This window comes from Carassius auratus, chromosome 18, assembly GCF_003368295.1.
Source record: "Carassius auratus strain Wakin chromosome 18, ASM336829v1, whole genome shotgun sequence".
Taxonomy (NCBI): domain Eukaryota; kingdom Metazoa; phylum Chordata; class Actinopteri; order Cypriniformes; family Cyprinidae; genus Carassius; species Carassius auratus.
In genome coordinates this window covers 4,723,287-4,738,239 of record NC_039260.1, presented here as the reverse complement: position 1 = coordinate 4,738,239, position 14,953 = coordinate 4,723,287, and the positions used below count along the sequence as shown (strand labels likewise).

General features: G+C 34.0%; 2 protein-coding genes across 8 annotated transcripts in view; both read right to left on the bottom strand.

The window, feature by feature from the left end:
* Positions 1-4,759, bottom strand: part of LOC113118203 (voltage-dependent calcium channel subunit alpha-2/delta-1) — a 90,525-nt gene extending 85,766 nt beyond the window's left edge. For 2 of the 3 annotated variants that reach the window (XM_026287191.1, XM_026287192.1), the window contains exon 1: positions 4,239-4,758. In XM_026287191.1, the coding sequence (XP_026142976.1) occupies positions 4,239-4,360 (122 nt within the window). In that variant the 5' untranslated portion in view covers positions 4,361-4,758. Of the gene's footprint in view, positions 1-4,238 lie in introns of all 3 variants that reach the window. The other variant, XM_026287190.1, reaches the window with a different exon arrangement.
* A 6,394-nt stretch (positions 4,760-11,153) lies between these two features.
* Positions 11,154-14,953, bottom strand: part of pclob (piccolo presynaptic cytomatrix protein b) — a 73,971-nt gene continuing 70,171 nt past the window's right edge. For all 5 annotated transcript variants that reach the window (XM_026287185.1, XM_026287184.1, XM_026287186.1 and 2 more), the window contains 4 exons: positions 14,591-14,658; positions 13,495-13,623; positions 13,214-13,359; positions 11,154-12,483 (listed from right to left, as the gene is read on the bottom strand). In XM_026287185.1, coding sequence (XP_026142970.1) covers positions 12,340-12,483; positions 13,214-13,359; positions 13,495-13,623; positions 14,591-14,658 — 487 coding nt within the window. In that variant the 3' untranslated portion in view covers positions 11,154-12,339. The remainder of the gene's footprint in view (positions 12,484-13,213; positions 13,360-13,494; positions 13,624-14,590; positions 14,659-14,953) is intronic.

The window sequence follows — 14,953 nt, the reverse complement described above, 5'->3', positions numbered from 1 at the left end:
TTGAGGCATAATTAATGCAAAAATAAAACTTTTATAATGTATAATACAAGTAAAGTGTTACCTAACTGTCCATGCATCTTTTATATGTACATCCAACAGCATTATCTTGAATGAAAAGATATGTCTATCTAGTACAGTAGGTAAAATGTCTAGTCAAAGGAAACAGCCACAGTTCTTTAGATGAATTCTGCTAAAAAGGTAATTTGTCAGTGATCGTAATGAGTTTATTCTAGTGAATGTGTGCTCTCATTCACTTCCATTTCCAAGGTCCATTCAGAGATTTCCCTGCGCTCCTCTATAATAAGCTATTTAATCCCTTTACAGGCTGAGGATTAGCGCTCATCTGACAGGGGAACAGAACTGTGACTCTAAGCTTTTTTTCTTTTTAAAGAACTTATGTCTAAGCTTACACTAAACAGTTGCTCGGAACAATGCAAGGTTCTAGGGAACCATGCCACTATTTTTTTAAGGGGGAACCATAGCAGTCAGACTTGGGTCAGTTAAGACAGATAAAACAAACCTCTAATGCAACTAAACTTGCACACTTTGACAAATACTGTTATTGTTGCTTTCTTAAAAACATGTTGCGGATAGCTTAAACGTTCCTACAATTCCTAATACAATTTATTCCTGTGATGACAAAGCTGAATTACTCAAGTCTTCATTGTCACATGATCCTTCGGAAATCGTTATAATATGCTGATTTTGGCCTGCTTGTTAGCAGAGCTATTATAAATTATATTTTAAAATAACAATAATACAACAAAATTTGCACAGCTAATGAAATGAGACTGAGTAAACAACTGAAGTGTCCTTTTTGGATGAACTGCTCCTTTAAGTCTTCTTAAACAAACTTATTTCAAGCTTATTACAGCATAGTATATATCTTGTTCTCTCCACAGTTGAGTGGCGCCTCTGTGTCAGTAAGTGGATGAGGGGGGGACTGAGGGACAGGTGACTCTGGCTGTCAAGAGGACACAGTAACAGTGATCACCTGCGTCATCTCTCTGTGGGAATCCTCCCTCAGTTTCCTCTCCAAAAAGCCTGTTTCTGCACTAATACTACAATGGGAGCAGTGTGGATAATGCTGCTCCAAATTGAGTGGATTAGTTATTGAGTAGTCTCACTTCCTTTATAAGTGTATCTGAAGCACAGATGGGAGGGAAAGCCAATGGTGTTTTATTTATTCGTTTTCTGCTGTTCTCGCACCTTTTCTTTCTCTCGCACAGCAATAGTTTCAACAACCGTTGTACATCCAAGAACAGACAGAAATAAAACGAATTGTGGGAAGCAAAAATGAGCTACAGTGTATGCAAAAAAACACTGCGATATATTTATAATAATAAAATAAAAAACTGACAGATACACATATATTAATAATTTACAGTATCTCTCACTACTAGAGGAGATGGTTAAATATGTTAACTTAAAGAAAAAAAAGTCTTAAAGGCACAGCTCAAAAAACAGTTCTGAAAATGTACTTAACCTCTGGTCATCCGAAATGTAGTTCATTGGAACAGATTAGGAGACATTTGGCATCACTTGTTTACCAATGGATACTCTCCAGCGAATGGGTGCCGTCAGAATGAGAGTCCAAACAGCTGATAAAAGATCACAATAAAACAACCAATCCACATGACTCCATCAATTAACGACTTGTGAAGTGAGAAGCCATGTGTTTGAAGCAAACAGATCCATTATTAGGATGTTTTAACTGTTGTCCTCTCACATCAAAATTCACTGACATTTTTTTAGAACTGTTTTTGCTTGTATAAAGTGCTTTTTTCTCCGCATATTTTTCTCCTGATTCAGACAAAATGACTTTTCACTGGCAAAAGCAATTTTATAGATAGAGTGCTCACATTTTAGCCAGAAACAATAATTGCTCTTCACTTCATAATATTTAAATTGATTGACTGGAGTGTGTGGACTACTTGTGATGTTTTCATCAGCTGTTTGGACTCACATTCCGACGGCACCTATTCACTGCAGAGTATCCAATGGTGAGCAAGTAATGTTATGCACACTTCTCCAAATCTGTCCAAATGAAGAAACATTCTCATCTACATACTTGATGGCCTGAGGGTGAGTAAACTTTCAGCAAATTTTCAATTTGTGGTGATCCATAGCTTGAAGCTTTCTCCCTTTACTTTTAATTTACACTGTACTATTCTGCTGTTAACCTTTTCAAGAAAACCTTTTCAACAACTGAAAATGACACAGAGGCACATTGTTCTTTTTCATTATTTTAAAGCAATGCATTATTGACGCAGATTCTCAGACAACTACCTGAAGAGCCCATTTAACAAAAGCACTTGTCATGCGAAACAATTATATCCTGGTTTTTACGGCCCTTAAAAATGTTGATCTACATCTGTCAAGGCCACCCAAGAGGTTTGTTTTTCCTGAATGCATGTTCTAGTGCAGCACAAACAGTTGGTCAAATAAAAAGGTCCAGCTTCTTACATAATCTTTGTAAATCGTTATCTTAATGCATTGCATTAATGCTCTTCACGCCATGCAATAAAACACAATGTGAGACCACAGTCACAATGTAAAAATACACCAGTTCTGTCTATTACTGCATTCAGAAATGACAGTTTATAGATTTATGAAAGCATGTAAAAATCTGTGGCATGTTAAGATTGTATAACAGTGAGGAAACTGACAAATCTCTTGTTCTGCTGTCACAACCACCTGGTGAAACAATCCATTTTTTTTAGCAGCAGTGCAGACAATAAGGGCAATTCATCTCAGATGCATCTGTCCTGAAACACGCTAACAACAGGAATACTTCAATGTACTGAGCTGGGGAACAGCAATGGGCCTTCTGTACAAATTCACAATCGTGCACACCCACAACAGTTTAAACGTACTTTTTGCATAAGATATAACTTGTTTACTATACAGACTCATTTAAATATCAGGTTGAAAAAAGACTTGCCAGCTCAAAACAGAAAAATGCTCAACCAATCGGTCTCTCACAAACACAATCATTTGTTTGCCATACATGGTCACAATGCACTTACGGTGAATATTGTTATGCAATATATTGAACTTATTCAAGAAACATTTGTGCAAACAATCTGGACATCTTTAGTAAGGTAAAATAATAAGTCTATTTTCAGTTGAATGCCTCATGCTGAATTATATTTGCAAAGGGAAAGACCTTAAATCATGGCAAAAGATTACATAAGGTGAAAGTGAAATGAAAACCACAGGAGGTAAAAGCTTTAACCTGGCTTAACCTTAAGATTAGTGTCAGTATAGAGTTAAACACATACACACTATATGTTTGCACGATTAACAGACCTTAATTCGTCAAAATTCACCAATAATCTAAAAGATTGAGCGTGAACAAATCTCTCTTTGTTAACAGATTGCTGAGTCAGATTTTAATAACTGGGGCAGTGAATTAGTCATTCTTTTGAGCCAGTTCTTTTCAGTTAAACCAGCTCACAAATGGTACTGATTCTTTTACGAATCATATTTCACCTCTGACTCACTGATTCAGTGTCACAGGCTCTCATGATCACTGGAGGTGAAGATCATAATCAGAAGGATTGGGATTTCATTCACAGATCATACAGGACACTTTAAGGTGCTTTTTGTTCCTTTGGATCTTAACAGTTGTGCAGTCTTGCATGAAAAAGACTTACATGAAAAAAAAGAAGAAAAAAAAGAAGAATGTGACATGGGTTTGGAGCAACATGAGGGTGAGTGAATAATAACAGAATTGTCATTTTCGAGTGAATTACCCCCTGCCTTGAGGAACAAATCAATAATGAGAAATAATGTATCCTCCCCCCAATAATTTAACATAATTCATAATATCGATTTTGATTTTGTCTGCTTTATTATTAAACAACGTTAACCCTTAAAAACACTGAACAGAATTTATATATTGTCTATAGGTTTACATGTAGGCTACGTTACAGCGTTTAGACGTGATTGGCCATTATTGGGGCAAATAGATGTAATAAAAAAATGAAATAAAAAAAACTGGAATATTGATCACCTACGATGCGTTAAATTCACGTTAAACAGCACACAAGTAAATAAATAGTTTGTGTATTATGCATCCAGCACGATATACACACTCACAAAAACTTAAAATCACACTTAAGCACGTTCAAACAGACAGACAGTGGATGAAGGAAAGAAAAAAAAAGCGTTTTAATCAACAGTTGAAACACCGTGACGCTCTTCTGCACACACAGCAATGTCAAAGTACTTACATGAGCGGACTGGGGAACTGCGATGGGCACGAGACATGAACAGATGCGAAGAGGAACATCATCAGCACGGAGATTCTGAACGGATTCATGGCCAGATCTGTTGATCTCGAGCGCACCATCATCTTGTCAAGCCACACCAGTTACTTTTCTCCCGAGATATAACGCGTCGCTCTCCTGTCCTGCTGGATAATCTTATTATTTCCCGTCATCAGGTTAGAGACAGACGGGATCGGATTGGTGATGAGTGTCCTGTTGGATGGCTCTATACGCGCCGCCTCATGTTACAAAAGCGCGTGTGTTGCTCTTCTGTGTGATCCTGCGCGCGCTCTGATCAAACTACTGACCCGGTATAGAGGGGAGGGAGAGATCAATAGCCCCGAATCAGCGTCATTCTGCCCCCACCCCTCTCTCTCTTGCCCTCTTATTGCAAAAGCCTGCTATCTTTCATCGGATCTTCATGCAATGCAACCCTCTCCAGTCCCCCACTCTCTCTCTCTCTCTCCTCCTCCTCTTATACTTCCTCCACACATACTAAGTAACACCCTCCTCAAATCAATTGAGAATTCGTACGAAAGTGCCTTGATACCCACTGAAAGACAACTAAGAAGATTTGGCATGTACATTTTTAATTGAGCACAATAGGGTTTTTGTCACATAAAGAAACTGCAAAGATTTGTTAAAAATAGTTGTTTTTATTGATATTTTATATGATACTTATGGTTACACAACATTTATAAATACATTAATGTTATATTATTAAAGCCATATTCATGCAATACTACTAATGTTACTACTATTGATAATAATAATAATAATTTTGTTTAATCTATTATTTGATAGAATATTTATTTTTATATAAATTATATAAATGATTATAAAATATACTACTACTACAAATTCCTAACATGTTTATAAGTATAAATTATTGGATTTATAATTATTTAATAATGATAAGAATAATATTCAACATCAACAAAATAATATAATCAGCAACAATATATTAAATAAAAACAGTTATCTTCATTCTACATGAAACATTTTATTTATATATATTTTTATATAAACGATAAACATTTTATATTGTATTATTATTTAATTATAATATTATTGTTATATTAAATAAAAACAATGCCATCATTCTACATGAATAATGTTATTTGCATATGTTGTTATTTATATAAATGATGAACATTTTATATAATAATAATAAAAATCATTATTCTGAAAATTTAAATGCCATCCACATTCCACATGAAAACATATTTCTTATATTTATATTAGCCTATTACATTTTAATATAATTATACACATTATATTTTAATAACATTTATTATTATTATTATTATTATTATTATTATTATTATTATTATTATTATTATTATTCAAATAACTCAAACCCAAACTACATGCAAACACATTGAGCTATTTAATCAACTGTTGCCTGAAATACACTGCAGTTTTATGCTTTTGTTTGAATCTGATCAATATCAAAGGCTCTATCTAGCTTATTTTTTTTACAAGTATTCGTTCATTATTCATTTAGGGCATCAGTGAATGATGCATCTTATTCATAAATACATTCGTCTATATATCTTGCATGCACAGCAGCCAATTTATATATATATATATATATATATATATATATATATATATATATATATATATATATATATATATATAATATAAGGCACAGCTATAAATCACAGCCGAGTTATATAGCTATAATGCCCGTTAAAATTAGATACTATTTTTTCCTTCCCAGTGAAATAAAGTTAATAAGTCTGCGAGCAGGGATGGGAGGCAGGTCGGGGCAGTAAGAGGCGAGTTACCCAGGGATTTCGGCTTTCACCCGTTGCCTAGCAACCGCGCTCTCCGCGGCAACGACGAGTGTCAAAGCGAGGCGCGTGCAACAGGGCGCGAGACTGCGAGAGAGCGCAAGCTCTATAATAGGAGAGGCCTTGTGCTTTTGTTCCCTGGTCTGTATGCAGGTCCATTAGCACCCATCCATCCCATCGAACCACGGATCCAATGGGGCCTAGAGGAGGTTTTGTACTGATGCACCACTGCAGAGAAGAGATACAGCATGACCCTGTGGTAGCTTCAAATAGAAAAGAGTAGCCAACTACATAACAAACCAGGATAAAAGCTCTGGGCCTGCACTCGACTAAATGAAAAGAAGCCGTCCCATCATCAAAAACACACTTTCTCATTAAAAGTCCCAATAGGTCTTAAATAGACAGCACTGTTGTGACCTCTTTCCTCTTATGCATGGCCCAGACGATGATTAAAGGATGCTGGGAAGCGGAGTGCACATGCACTTTGCTTGCTACCAGTTTAATGTGTTCACCCAACTCTTTTCAGACAGTTCTGTGTTTATGGGGTCGGGCCTGCACACAAGAGGCTCTGGCAGTGAACTGTATTAGACATCGATGTGCATTAAAAGCATTTCCGAGGACCTTCCAGGTGCATTTGAGGATGAAACTCTTTATGTGCCGGCAGAGTGTTGGTGTGTTTGAGAGCACGCCTGTGGCTTGACCGTGGGCTGTTCAGTAAAAGCTAATGACCGAGCTTATTAAATGTCGTCAGGAGATTCTCTAGCTGTATGTCTAGACCAGGGGTTTTCAAACTAGAGGGGTGCAAGGCAGTGCTTGACAATGCTATTTTATATAATCAAGATACTTTCAGAATTTTTATTACTTCAGTTCAAGTTTATTTGTATAGTGCTTTTTACGATACAATTCATTGCAAAGCAACTTTATAGAAAATTATGTTTATACAATGTTTAGTAGTATCAGTGGTGACGGTCAGTTTGTGTGCATATGACAGAAATTTTCAGAAAAATGTACACAAGACGTAGTCAACCAGGCGATGAACACTATTGACAACAATCATGATGCAATCACACTTGTAGCAATATTTGCTAGTTCTGTATGTTGTTTCAGGGTTAGCATCATCTGGGGTCCTCTGAGGGTCAGCATCATCTTTTCTCAGGTGTTCTGGATCCAGACTGAAGCTTGTGTAAATCCCGTGGCAAAACAGAGAAACAAATAGAGACATAATTTGCGTAGCTGCTGTTTCAACCAAGTAAAATGTATTAGTTTAACCCAAGCTAAATAATAATAATGTGTATTTGATCAGATACAACTGCACTTACAAATTATGAAATTTAATTAATATTTTGAATTAGTTTTTATTTTTATGTGTTCCGTTTTCATTTGAATTTAAAAAAAATTTATTTTGTTATGTCCTTATGTAATTTTTAGTATTTATTATTATTATTATTATTATTATTATTATTATTATTAATACGTCAAAGCATTTATTTATTTTCATTCATTAATTAAAGCCTGTTTTAGTTTTGGAACATCAGGTTAAACTAAATGAAAGCAGGAAGTAAAACAATTATATATATATATATATATATATATATATATATATATATATATATATATATATATATATATATATATATATTTTTTTTTTTTTTTTTTTTTTTTTTTTGTAACAACACAATTTTTCATTGTTTTAATTTCAGTTAACTATAATAACCCTGCATGGTTCTTGGTCAGTTGTGAAAGTTTATACATAACACATTTTTTACTTGGAATTATTATAATTGCCTTTTAAATTATATGACGGGGGTCCTTCGCGTGAGAATTATCATATTTGGCTGTCCGTTGCAAGAAATAAATAAATAAAATAAACTACGTTTATTAAAACTGGAGCTATAATCTGTGCATTTTTGTATTTATTACAACCTGGTTTCGGTAACTCTAGAAACGCGTTGATTAGGCCTTTAAACAAAACACAGCACTGCCTCCTGGGAGAGTTTTGAGAAAGCTAATTAACTTAAGATATAAGACGTTTGTCAAAGCAGTTCTGCGACAGCTATCGAGCTAAAAGTCGCGAGCGGCGTTCGTTCGATTTTCAGGGAAAGCGTTCTCATTTGCACAGTATTACAGAGTAAAGCTGGCTGATTAGACGGATCGAAAACAAGCATTTCTCATGCTCTGCTGAACTGAGGATGATGAGTATCACACACTCCTGCTATCCGAGCTACATCACTCCCCTGGGTCCTCCTACCCCTGTACCCTCGTCTCCATGGCAACATGCCCTGCCTCACATCACCCAGAGAGAGAAGAGAAAGGATGCTTACAACACTTCCCTCAGAGTCTGTGCTTCTTGTGAGGCTGAGGCTATACTGATGAGTGGTAGTTCCGTTGTGTGGTGGCAGGACTTGTTATCGTTTTTGTAACGCCGCCTTGAGTTCTTTACTTTAGCCCTGACAAAAATGCTGAGAGGATAACGAGGCGCGGATGAGTCAGGGTCCCTCTTTCTCCCTCATTTCCTCTTTTACTTCGAGATTCTCTCGTTTCATAAAGCTAACACAAATGTTAAGCTAATCAAGTTGTTGAACTTCTTTTCACGACTACAGCATTGCTAGTGTCTGAGGTACTTCCTGTTAATTTATTAGAACTATTATATCGCCATCTGCTGGCCAAACACTGTAAATACAAGACAGTGGATCCACAAAACTATTTCATTCAATCATACACAGTATGTTGCCTCAAAACATTGAAAAAAAAACACAAACAAACAAACGATAAAATGAACAAATGTAGCAATTAGCAAATGTAGTAAAAAAAAGTACCTTTTAAAGGTCATAATCTCCTTGTTATTATAGGCCCCTAACTACAAGCTACATTATATAAAAAATAAAAAAATAAAATACAATTGAATTAAAAATAATAATATTGTCAAATATTATAATTTAAAATATAATTTATTCCCGTGATGGCAAATTGTGGCATATATATATATATATATATATATATATATATATATATATATATATATATATATATATATATATGTATATATACATATATATATATATTAGTGCTGTGAAAGATTAATCATGATTAATCACATCCAAAATACAAGTTCTTGTTAACATAACATATGTGTGTACTGTGTATATTTATTATTTATATAAAAATACACATGCATGTATATATTTAAGAAAATTATGTTAGGTTTTTACATTTATACATTGACAGCACTAATAAACACACACACACACACACATGTCACACACACACACACACACACACACACACACACACACACAGGAGAGGGGTGTCCATGCTCAGGGCCGGTGTCCTGCTGAGTTTAGCTCCAAATGCATTTAAACACACCTGAACCAACTAATTAAGGTCTTACTAGGCATACAAGAAACTTACAGGCAGGTGTTTTGGAGCTGGTTGGAGATAAACTCTGCAGGACACCGGCCCTCCAGGACCGAGTCGACCGAGGACACCCCTGATCTACGACCTTTATATATTGTACCATTGTCTTGTCTGATCCTAATAAACCATACATTTATGGAAAGCATATTTGTTCAGCTTTCAGATAATATATAAATCTCAATTTCATCATAGAATCAAAACAATGAAATCCATTTTCACATTTGAAATAGAATCTACTTTATTATTTAGACGCAGGGAGAAAGTTTTTATTTCTTAGTTTTCTTTTTTGTTTCTCTACTGCACAATTTGCATAATTTCATGACATCTTGTAGACAACCATAAAACCATAACATTAGATTTTTCTACTTTTTTTTTACATGAAGTGAAAAACAAGACTCATTTTACAAGCATTTTTACAGTCAGCATACAACTTCAGATGATGCTTTTAATTTTTCTCTCTTTTTAAACTGAATCTGGAGGCAAAATATATCAACAAACATCTAACAAAACATGCAACATCTATGTAAAAACATAGAAACTCTTTGACAACCATTCAATTTGACAGGAAATTTTATATTGACTTTTTTTCCGTTTTTTTTTACCATATCATTTTCATTCTGAGAGATGTTGTTGATTTTGTCAAACAGGTAGGAATGGATTGATCGAACGCATGATTTTGAACAGATCCAGATATTACTTTCTTACACAGTTAGACAAATACAATATGTACAGACAGAGTTTGACCTTGATCACAATCACATGCTCAATGTCAGACCAAATAAATATTCAGACCTCTTCTTGTAGAAAATATCCTATATATTTACAAAATCAAAAAAAGAACCAAAATCACATTCACACGGTTTACGGCAACTGAATTCATCAAATGCATCATTATTTTAAAAAGGAATGGGGTAATGAAAAGATGCTGTTTAGCAGTGAAACAAAATCAATGTGCATGTTTAAAGGGATAAACAGAAGAAGAAAAAAAATCACACTTTGAAAGGTGTGATGAGCTAAATAAAACTGACATTTGTTACAGGTTTTAATTGGCCATCATTATTATGCACCAACATGAAATATTCATTATTATAATTCACCTCTACACTGATATTTTTTTTTTTCCTTTACAAAAAATAAATAAATAAATACAATTCTGGTCAGAATATATATATATATATATATATATATATATATATATATATATATATATATATATATATATATATATATATATATATATATATATATAGTCATTATTTATGATAACATTTAGGAACCTATGAAAACAATAACGTAAAGTGCAAATGATTAATATGTACTGTGCCATAAAGAGGAAGTAAAAAAATAATGAATAAATAAAAATAAATAAACACTATACAATATTCATATAATTCATTCATTTCTTTTTTTTTTTTTTCTTTAACAGATATACATATATTCAGACACTCGCTTGATGTCACATGTTAAGGTTTATGCATCCAAAGAACATAATCCATGTTGCATAGATTTACCCAAACAGAACCAGTGGATTTGGTTAAAACATCAGGTTGGCACACGATAGTTCATCTTACTACGACAGCAACCTTATATTCAGGTACATCTGTGCACCACTTGTGCAAGATGCAGATTAAATTATATCGACATATTATTAGCCAGGTTAAAAAACAATCTGTTGCCATTTGTGAAATATGTCCACTGATATTGGTAATGGAAACACTGACTGTTAAGTATGAAAATGACTGTCCGGTGTTGAGATCCTAGACAGACAAAAACGTGTGCCTTCAATGGCACATACTACTGTAACTATACACTGATATGATGCAGGTTTAAGAGGCAGTGATCATATTGAAAAAGAACTAAACCGTCATAAACAGATGAACTTTACACCGTGCACCATTAAAATAAACAAAACATATTACATCAGGTTTTCAATCAAGCCAATTGAGCCAGAACCCTCATGTACATTAATTATTATCATTATCTTTTTCTCTTTTTTTTTTTCATTGCATATTTGGATTCCAGATACAACTTGGTCACAAAACAGAGACTATTGATGACAACATCTGACCACTAACATGACATTTACTTCAAGATGCTGTTCATAAAACAAACACACATCGTGGACACGTACAGCCAAACTTCAAGACAGAAAACAGATGCCCTTTAAACCCAATTTGAGGGATTGAGACACTAAAAACGAAGCACATCGTCATTTATCATCCAACAAATAGCCATTCTTGAAATAACCAAGAGGATTGTGTGGAAACCAGATCATCTTGACTTGATTGATGGATCTATGTCCAATAGCTGATGTCAGTCACAACCTGAAGTTTCAACATTCCCTAAACATTGAAGACGACACTCAAGACATTATAAACGGAGGAATCTCGAACTGTGCACGGCTGGATGTTATATTCAATAAGGGGATTGTCTTTCTTACAGTGTAACCTCCATACAGTACATAACATAGTCATATATGGGCATTATGCATCACATGATTGTGTCAAGAACTATACGTCTATCTCCTTGTAAACAATGTTTTTAAAAAATATATATATGATTTTAGACATGTGATTACTGATGAAATTACATTGAAATGTAATAATTGGCTCATGCCTAAGATATTCAGAATGTAGTTGCAGAAATGACTCCCTCAAATAGACAAGAGCAGTGCTCTGGGAGTGGAAATAGACTTGTATATCCTGGTGAATGGCCTCAAACTCTTTGTCATAGTATTTCATTTAACTGATTTTCTCTTTCCATGATATATCAGTCATTCCAGAACCACAAACCCACCTATAACTTTATTTCTCTTTTTTGGAGGGCACCGATGGGAGATGGACGGCGTCTGATCATGGCTGCGTTTGACTGGTGGTGGCCACTAGCTTGTGCCAGCTGACTGCCCTCTTACGCATGTCCACTTTGTCCAGCCAGATGTAGGCCTCGCCAATCAGCGTCTTCTTCATAAACTTCCCTCCATTTGACACCAGGAACAGCTGTGAAGAGGAAGGGGATAAAAGTCAGAGGAAATTATTTCAATAATATAATACATACACTATCGCTTAATTAATACATATTTGAAATGTAGGTTTTTATATAGTGACAGTAAAGATATTATTATGAAAAATATTTATTTTTCAAATAAATGCTTTCTGTTCATCAAAAAAAAAAAAAATGTTGAAAAGAATGTATCACGCTTTTTACAAAAATATTAAGCGGCACAACTCTTTTCAAACTTGATAATAATAAGGAATGTTTTTGAGCATCAAATCAGTATATTAGAATTATTTCTGAAGGACACTGGAGTACGCATGCTGAAAATTCTGCTTTGGATCACAGGAATAAACTTCATTTTAAAATATTTAAAGTAAGTGTTTTTACACGTTTTTACTGCATTTTTCAAATAAATGTAGCCTTAATGTGCAGAAAAAAACTTATGAAAAAACATCTGACCGACACCAAATTTTGAATGGCACACACACACACACACACACATTATATGAAGTCACATATATATATATATATATATATATATATATATATATATATATATATATATATATATATATATATATATATAGACACACATACATATATATATATATATATATATATATATATATATATATATATATATATATATATATATATATATATATATATATATATATATATCCATATACCGCCTGTCTATTTGAATTTGCCTAAGTTTATAATTTCTCTCACCTGAATAGAGTGGCCAACGGGATTCAGGTTAAAACGAAATGTCTCATTGAATGATGGCTCTCTGTCATGGCGACACACTCTGGTCTTCTTCTTTATGATCCTCTTTTGAGTTGCCACATTCACCACATAAAGCTTTACATACAAGTCTAAAAAGACAGTTCAAATATTACAGATTCAGATACTCAATCAGCGTCTTTCTCCAAGGACATTTTACTTATCTAGACTGCGATATTCACATATATGTGTCATTTTTGAGGTTGTGTTTGAGGAAAGTTTATTACCAGGTAGATGGTCTGGAGATTTGAACTTGTAGGTGATGTTTCTACACTGCAGGATCTCAAGAACCAGCTGCTCTCCTTCGGTCTTCATTTCCTTCTTCAGAGCAACCTTGATCTCACCCATCATCTTACCTACAGCCATATGCAGATAGATAGATAGATAGATAGATAGACAGACAGACAGACAGACAGACAGACAGACAGACAGACAGACAGACAGACAGACAGACAGACAGACAGACAGACAGACAGACAGACAGACAGACAGACAGATAGATAGATAGATAGATAGATAGATAGATAGATAGATAGATAGATAGATAGATAGATAAAAATAATATTTTATTTCATATATTTGTTGTCTAATCAATTCTGAATATGAGGTTTTTTTTTTTTTTTTTTGTTGGAGGGCTGAAATGTTGCTGTATGTTGTCATTTGTTCAATATAAGTTAATATAAGTGGTGACCTCTAGTGGACAGGTGTAGAATCACAATTTTACACTGAGCCGAATGGAAAAGCTGGGAACCTGAGCAGACACAATCTTTTACTGTTAATAAAAAATATATATTTATATGATATAAAACATGAAGAAGTTTACTGAAATATATTACTGAACAAGACTTCAGTTGCAACTAAATACAAAACAATGTTTTGTGTAATGTTCATTATGTTGTACAAAGATAAACAAAATTGTTCAGTAATGCAATTTTGACACTTTGGCATACTCGTGACACACTCATGTTTTGTTGTGCCGACGTCTGTGTCCTTTGACAGCAACAAAAACACCCCCTGTGCTGTGATGAATTATTTAGCAGTGTATGGCAGTGACACAGTAGAGTGGAACAGAAGGAGATGGCTGCTGTTTTCCTCTGTCTAACAGGTTCTTAGTCTCCTCAACAGCTTTCAGACAAGAGCTAATTCAACCTCGGGGGTGAACCTGACCTGTAGAACATGGTTCAAAGCTCTATTATGACTCACAGTTTGCCAATTTTACTTTGTTCTCATGAGCTTCAATGCTATGAGCACAGGAGTGTCTAAAAGTAGACTGTGTGTGAACTGAAAATTAAAATGAAACTGTAATATAAAACAGATTGTTACCTTCTGAATCAGACAGGTTCAAAGATTCAAGTCCTCTGATTTTATCTGTTCCATTCGGAATGTTTTTCCTGATGAGAAGAAAAGTGTGAGAACTATTACTTTTTACTACTTGAAAATACAAGATTAGATGTCAGATATTTGGGTTTCCTAATGCACATATACAGTTGTAGCTAAAATATAAAATTTTTATAACATCTTATTTAAACTTGGAAATAAACAGTTTTTTTTTTTTAATTAATATTAATTAATTTAACAATTACATTGAAAGTGACAGTAAAGACATTTAGAATGTTACAGATTATATTATAAATGTTATAGATGCTGTTCTTTTGACCTTTGCATTGATTAAAACAACAACAACAA